Here is an 8,100-nt window from a genome sequence, read left to right on the forward strand (position 1 = left end):
TCCGGGGGGGGGGGGGGGGGGGGTCTTAAAGCTGCCCGAGGCCCCGGTATGGCTTATTAATTTAATGCCTGGAATTCTCTCCCCACCATCTAGTAGTTAAAGGGTTTTCCTCCTTTGACTGTGCTTCAGTCTCTACAGTTGACAGACAAGTTCAGCAACTCACAGGTGTTATACTAGTTGCTTCTCTGAAATTAATGATACCAGTGCATCGGGGGTAGCTATTTTTGCTCAGATGACGGCAACATTTTTTTATTTTTATTTTTTTAACATGACAGGAACAGGATGGGGGATTAATGAAGTTTGGCAGCAAAATCACCTCTGTCCTGCATGAGTATTCATCAGTAAACACGGATGATACGTAGCAACCAAACTGCAGTTTAATACCCGTTTACACCCACCTACGATGAAACTGGTACATCCATTTGCTAGGCTATGTGCTAGTATTAGTAAGCTCTGGCTTAGAAATCCACTCAAGGCTGCACATTTAGTATTCACAGCAGCAGAGTTGAGAGGCAGTCCTCGGGTGAATATGGCCAAACAACTTCTCTATTCCTCAGTTTCCCCAGCTCTAAAGTTGGGTGTATTGCAGTGGCATCCAGATACCCCAAGTCAGGACTGGCTTTCCATCCCACCAGGCAGGACATTCGCAAATCAAGGAACAGCTCAGAAAATGAAAAGCAGCTAAACTGCACGATTGCAAATCAATAACAAGATCATTTTTAATTGTATTATGACCAATTGAAAAAAAATAGTGCACACTCACTGCAGGTTAATGGGATAGCAGCAGGTTAATGGGATAGTCTATTTGGCATCTGAACAAACTGTTTGCTCTCCACTGAGCAATTATCATTAGCAGAACATCCTCTAGTGCTTTATTCTGTACTAGGACTCCAAGCATGTGAGCCCCATTGTGATTAAGGTATCCAGGTTGTAGCCGTATTGGTCTAGAGGCAAAAGGAATCAGAACTGGTGGTAGAGGTGATATCTTATTAGACCAGCTAGATTTTTGCGCTTCAATTACTTTACTAAATTAATTAGTTATTAAGTTAATTTAAATTAAATCAAATTAAGTAAATACTTGTTAAATAGCTATTAATAAATATGTAATAAATTAACTTAATTAAAGATTAATTAAATATTAAATTAAAACAAAACGAAAGCTTTTTTTTGCAAAATTGTCTAATAAAAGGTGGTCTAATAAGAGATCACCTCTACCACCAGTTCTGATTCCATTGCGATTAAGACAGTTTAACACCTGTTGCACTCTCAGGAAGAACAGGTAAAATTTAGTTTTCTTCAATAAAACCTATTTAACAGTTTTCCTCCGCCCCAAAGACAAATTAAAAAAAAAAAATCTGTATAGGATGTGAAGGGGTTTACTTGGATTTTTCAGAATTAGATTGGATTTGAAAAAAAAAAAAAAAAAAAAGGTTTGACAGGCTTTTCCACACCGCTGTATGCACGGTCTCATCGTACAGAGGTTGTGAATGGGTACTGGGGGACTTGCATGCACTGCCGAGTGAAGCCCAAGCGAATTTGCTCATTTATATGAAAATAAATGGAGAAGTCTGCAAGGCAGCCCCTGGACAGCAGGAAAGTCTATGGCCAGTTGAGGTCACAAGAACTTAAAGTAGTGCCATACAGGCTCAGCCCACAGTCCATCTAGCTTGCTGTCAGTGGCAGATGTGTATGCTATCGAGGGAGAGCACTGAACTCGATCTCTCTAGGGTGATCTATCAATTCAATACACTTCCTGGCATCCACCATGATTGGTTTAGAGATCCCAGAAATGACAGTATGCACATGCAACTCTACAGGAAGTATACACCCAATTTTGTATCTGCTCAACTTGATTTTACACTGAGGTACCATTGCAAGCTCTGGCAGACTTTTGCCACGTTGTAATACATACCAACACGTGCCCACTAGAAAAACATGCCTGTTTCCATTAGCATGGTTTTTCTATCTTTTCTCTAGGAGCAGGGGCAACAAAAACCCAGTGCAGTGATTTTCAACCAGGATGCCAGTGCACCCTGGGGTGCCACCAGACCCTTTGAAGGGTGCCTCAAGTGTGAGGAGATAAGCACAGGTTCAGGCTTGCCCCTGCCTGGCTGATCCCGACGGCCCAGACTTTCTACAAAGACGAAAGCATTGTAATCTACAAATTAGCTCCTGAAATTGGATGCCACTCAACCCACAAGAGCTCTGGAGGGGTGCCTCGAGTCCAATATGGTTGACAGCCATTGGTGTGAAAGAAAACTGCCCGATGTGGCAGGCCTCTGCCACCTTGGCCTACTGCTCCTCGAGAGCCTGGCGTGATCCGAGGGAAAGCTCATGTTCCAGAGTTAGGTCTCTTGTGATGAGAAGAGCCTGTGCCTCCTGCCACTACAGTACGAAATGGTGCCTAAATTACACAACAGCCTCTGAATAAAGGGTGTTACAGGTCAAGACTGATGCCTTGAATTGGACCCAGAAGTGAATTAGATGTCGGTGCAGGTGCTAGATCATTGGTACCATATGATATGATTCCTGTATGAAATACTGCCAAGCAAATGACTGGCAAACATTTTGTACAAGCTTATTTCCCCGTGATCTTCAACCGTATCACGAGGGAATGTGCAGGATAATTCCACTGCAATAATTAGGTAACCAGTTCATGAGTAAAGGGTTGCAAAACTAGATCCAGCCCTTTCCTAAGTGAAAATAAACAGAGGAAGGCAAGTTGTAGCTACCACTATTACAGACACCTAAGCTAGTAGCTGGGAACCTCAGTTATCAGATACAGACAAACCTTCTGAAGGGGGCAGGTATCTCTGGGACTACTCTCAGGTTTCTCTTCTCAGCCGCCAGAATGATTTCAGTCTTATTCAGACAAACTTTGACCTAGCTAGTTTTCATCCAGATACTGATTTATGCCATGTGTGGGGAAAGCCAGTCAACTGGGGGCCCCAACAGATGTAGACTTGAGCATCAGCTGTACAATGATGAACCTGCATCCTAGTCTTCTCATCTTAGCTGTTTCCTATACAATGAGCAAAGGGAAGAGAGACATCCTGAAGACGCAGGAGCACCTGCACAATATGATAGTACTGGTTCTTCATGAGAGAAAAATGCAGCAATGACTGCCATTTACTCCAGCCCAGGGCAATAAATGACCCAGTGAAAGTCCCAGATCAACTCCATCAAAGGCTGGTACCTGATTTGTGTTCATCACCGGGAGGAGACTCAATCAGTGAAATGAACACAACCTCTGGGTTTTACCTTGGCCAAAAGCTCAGATTACAAAGGGTAAGGAAAACGCACTGGACTCTAAAAGGTGTCAGGGCCCCCTTCCTGCAACCTGCCTGATAGTCGTCCCCAGCACACAGAGGCTGGGCAACCACTGACAAAGAGGATGGGATTTATAGGCTGCGGTATAGCAGGACACAAGAGAAAGTATGGACGTTCTTGCTGCCCTGTAGGTTAGCTGCACAGGTATCTCTACAAGAGCAGATACTGGCTCTTCCCCCATTTCAGGTTTGCTGTTTGGAAGCATTACATTTGCAAGACAACCTCTCTCTGCCTTTATTTTGATGAAAGCAAGTCAGGACAAGATTGTTTCAGAGGCAATGGGTCCTAAAAGGATAATCTTGGCACCAATTCTAAGCAAAGTTGCGCCAATAATACAATAATGCTAATTTCCTCCCATTCTTTCTAATGCCTGAAATTCCTTCATATTAATAATCGATGTGCAGGTTCCAGACACCTCAGGCATTAATCATGAGCTTCAGCTAATAAAAAACTGCCTCTACACATTGAAGACTTTTTAAGCCTCTTGAGCTGGCCTACCAGACAAGTGATTCTAATTACAGTACTTCCTTAAAAGAAAGAATAAGGAGACAAACCTTACATATTTGAGAAGTGAATTATTAGGGAAAAGCATTTGAGAGGAAGAATATCATGAAAAAACCTGCCAAGGAGATGCTATGGGGAAGAGCACGCAAATGGAGATACAGTGGTGCTTTCATTGCAGATGGAGCTTTTTTGGCAGGTAACCGTGTACTACACTCAAAGCTGGGTAAAATGCCAGCGACCTATATTTCTGTCCCTCTCTCTTTCAGTTCAGAACAGGGTATTGTTAGGCCAGCCCTCCAGGGAAAAAACTTTTTGCCTGTAGGAGTTGATGTGTCCTGTTGCAATCTCACATGAAACTCTCTCTCCCTGCTTTCAGCAGGCACCGTAGCAATTTTTAGACAGAAACATCACTAATGCAGGTAAGTGATCAAGGTGTTACATTCTACAGCTTGACGGTTTGCTATTAAGTTGCTAGTCATAAATCATGAGATCATAAAATGAAACACTTTTGCTGGACTTAAGTAACTTGTTCTCAAGCAAGGGTCCTCCTCCTTGTTTGCCTGTAGAATAAGAAACAGAATTTAATCTGGGACAGCGATTAGATCTGAGAGGGGATCTCGTCTTCTTTTACTAGGACATTGACAGAATGAAGTTAGAGACCCATTCTCGTAGGTAAAGAGGCACTGGACAATTGCAGCCTTAAGTTCATATTTCTACCTTGCAGAGGACGAAACTGAGTTTGGGATCTTAAAAAGTAGCAATCACACAGTACCAACATCCAAAACACTCACAACCAATTACAGTTTGCTAGAAATACAATTGCCACTAGTTTTTGAACAAACCTGAGAAACTCTTTTAGACTTTTTGAAAATAATGCTACTATTCACTCGTACAACTGCTTTAAAAAGTATGGTTTATAAAGGGAAAACTCTAAAGTTTGGAAAACCCAGAACTGCGGTTGCCCATTACAACTTGTGTCAGGAAATTTGTGACAAAAGTAAGTGCGAGACTTCATGCTAGTTTTATGATCCCAAAAGCTATTAGAAAAATAGACACAGCTTTGAACTGTATGACTTACTCATTCCACACAACAGAATTTTGTGCTAATAGTTTATGTGTCTTAAAAACTCCTCTTTGTGCATTTAACCAGTAAGAAAAACTGGGGCAGGGTTTGAGGTCTGTTTTCATGCTTCTGTTCTGAGAAGCAGCAATGAGATATGGTAGGCGCATAGGGTGGATACAGAAGTGTTCTGTGCCTGGCTTACAACGCTGTAATTTAGGGCACTTAGAGCACTATAAAGGTACCTCACTCTTAAACATGACAGAAGTGCAGCGTTTGGTGGGGTTGGGGTGGGCTCTGAGCCTCCCTGCACTTTCCAGGCTAGGAGGCAGGGGTTGCTCCACAACCTCCTGGGGCTTCTCCACTGGTCAGAAGTTTGACCAGCATACAGAAGTTATTTAAAATGCTATAGGTTGCTGAAGTGCTGTAAAGTACAGTGCTTCAAATTCAACCCCTCATTTAACAAGGGTTAATTTAAAGAGTTGCACCCATTTTTAAAGTGCTGTAAAGCTGTGTACTTCCATTCAGTCACAGCAATAAAGTGCTTTAAATGGCAAAAAAGCAACTTCTGTACACACCAATACTGACAAACAGCGTCTTTGAAGGAAACAGAAGCCCCATTGCCTAAATCACTGAAAACTGTCCTGGACAAAGCCCTAGAAAACAATGCTCCAGAGAGTTGTGTTTATAGAGGAGACATACCGTAGATCTTCATTTCTTTTCCGTCTCTCTGCCTTAACCTGGGAGATGATACAAACTGTAGAAACAGATACTCTCATCATCTAGGTTACTGTCTGACAGCTTAGTTAATGAAGTCTCTCTAAGATTTCCTGAGTATATTTCCATGTTTGTTCAAAGAGCCAGACAGAAGAGGAAGATCCCAAATTAATTTCTGTACTAGAAGAAAATGTTTTTAAAGCACATCTCCAAGGATACTCTAACTTAGCAGGGAAAACAAGCATGCATGCAGCAGCACTCACACACAAGCAATTGCCCCAAAACACAGAAGTCTCCCCTACAGGAAACCCTGAAAAACTAAACACAAATGGGAATCTCTCTCTCTCTCTAACAGTCAGTGAAGAGAAGCCTGTTTTTCCTGAAACAGGCCGGCAGACAGCTTTAATGATGAACACTGAACACCAGCCAATCCTGCACAAATGTTTTCATTCATGCATTCCTTAGCGAGGACAGAAAGAATTGCTGCCGCACCCTCCCATGTTCAGACGTACTCGTTTCCTGACAGCTTTGCTCAGGGCACCCTTGGAACTAAAGAAATAAAAATGCCAGAACCCTTCAAAGGAAGTCTTATTTCTGCTAACGTCACCCCATAGATACCTATGCCGATATTTATTCAGCTACTCTGCCCAGCAGCATTTGTGTGCGAGTTGTGATGGCCTGGCTCCCAGGTTATGCACATGCTCACACAGACTACAGAAGGGCATCTCAGAATCCTGTGCAGAGCAAAGCAACAAGAGTGCTGAATACACGGGGACCATCGGCTATTAGATAAAAGCACCAAAAAACCCCGGCTGAAGTGCCCAATCCTTACAGATGCTGTAGAGCCAGGTTGAAGTAATGTGTTCCTTCTTCTAGTAAAACATGGGTCTTTTAAAAAAAAAAATATACATCTGCACGCAGCCAGTGACTGAAATGCTCCCTTCATTTCAGCCAAGCCAGCACTTGCCACTCAGCCTTGCTACAGGCTCTATTACAGGCAGAGCAGACGGCACACCAATTAGAAACATTTGCCTTCTTCCTGACCACTGGAATCAAAGCACATCCCAGGACTGGGCAGCAACCTGCAGCCAGATTTCAAACCGACTCAGTGAGATCAGTCTCTAATGGGCAGAGTGAGTGGAAAGAGGGTTTGCTTTATTACCACTGTCAGATAGATTTACTTAGGCTTTTTGAGCTCTCCAAAAGGCTATGAGCACAGAACACAAGAAATAAATCTCCCATTGTAAAATGCTTTACCTTCAGACTGTTGTATGCTAGATCGGTATCACGGTCCAAATCCATTTCATTCTTCGTTTCAATTACCTGGATGGATTAAAAGACAAACAGCTATTTCAAAATGGATTTAAAAAGCCTAATAAATAGGCTGGTTTTCCAAGGCAAACAATCTGACTTTGATTGCAGTGCTAGGTCACCTATAATATTTGTTGGCCACCAGCATTATAGTGCCAAAGTCAGCCAACTGCAGTAAAGAGTATATTGTCAACAGAGATTAGCTGAAGTTCAAAAGTGAAGCAGGACCATAATAGGGGGAAATGTACAAGGGGAAAAAGTGCGACTTTCCATGTCCTCAGTTGTATGCCATCTATTTAGGCTATAAACCTCACAGGGTGAGAATCCTTCTTGTTTGTCTGATGCATAGATCATATTTATGGGTACTAGATAAACAACAACACTATGCCTTTCAAATGGAAATGTTGGAATTTAAAGTTTGATACTGGAATTCACTCCCACTTCCTTCGGCATTTTCCTCACCAAAACTTTGGTGCTAAGGAAGGAGATAAAACACCTTTCCTTAAATCCACTGTAGCACAAGTCTTGCTTGAAACAAAACAATTCTCATAGCTCAGAATGGTTTAGTTGCCCGTGAAACCGTAAACTGCTGCAACAATGACAGTGTGCTGCCCTTTCCCTACACACCTCTGTCAAATGACATGGCACACGGGGTCACCAATATAAACCAAGGGCCTGAAGCAAACCAATTTAACGGCCTTATTTTATATTGGAAAACACAAAGCAAATGGGATTTAATGTTTCCTTTCAACATTTGTGCGTTACTGTACAGCAGTTCTCAACTCAGTGCTGTCCAAACTTTATTGGTAACCACTCTCTTTCCCTTTCCAGCATGAGGGAGAAGTAAATACTAAGGGTAATTCACTCTTCTACAGTTAGCAAAGAACCAGAAGGCTTAAATTTATGAAGACAAGTTATAATTAATTTGAAGCAATTCTCTCTCTCTCTCTTGCCCTCCCTCCTAGGAAAGCAGGAGTTGCTCATACAAAGGATAAAAGTTTGGGTGACCATATTACAGTAGGACAGGGTAAGGGAATCTGGGATGGGGGAGCACTGTCACTGCGCCCACACAGGCACATCCCCCACCGCCCCCGCCTCCCAGGAGCCTCTATGGCAGGGCAAGGAGGGATGGGAGAGCACAGAGGCCCGTGGCCAGGTTCCATTCCTGCCCCCCCCCC

At 42.8% G+C, this 8,100-nt stretch overlaps 1 protein-coding gene across 1 annotated transcript in view; it reads right to left on the reverse strand.

Annotated features, from left to right (window-relative positions):
- MYO5B (myosin VB) overlaps positions 1-8,100 on the reverse strand; it is a 98,547-nt gene that overhangs the window by 56,496 nt on the left and 33,951 nt on the right. The window contains exon 6 of the mRNA XM_019518298.1: positions 6,869-6,934. Within this exon, the coding sequence (XP_019373843.1) occupies positions 6,869-6,934 (66 nt within the window). The remainder of the gene's footprint in view (positions 1-6,868; positions 6,935-8,100) is intronic.

The sequence above is a fragment of the Gavialis gangeticus genome, unplaced genomic scaffold (genome assembly GCF_001723915.1).
Source record: "Gavialis gangeticus isolate Ggan-Ray unplaced genomic scaffold, GavGan_comp1, whole genome shotgun sequence".
Lineage (NCBI taxonomy): Eukaryota > Metazoa > Chordata > Crocodylia > Gavialidae > Gavialis > Gavialis gangeticus.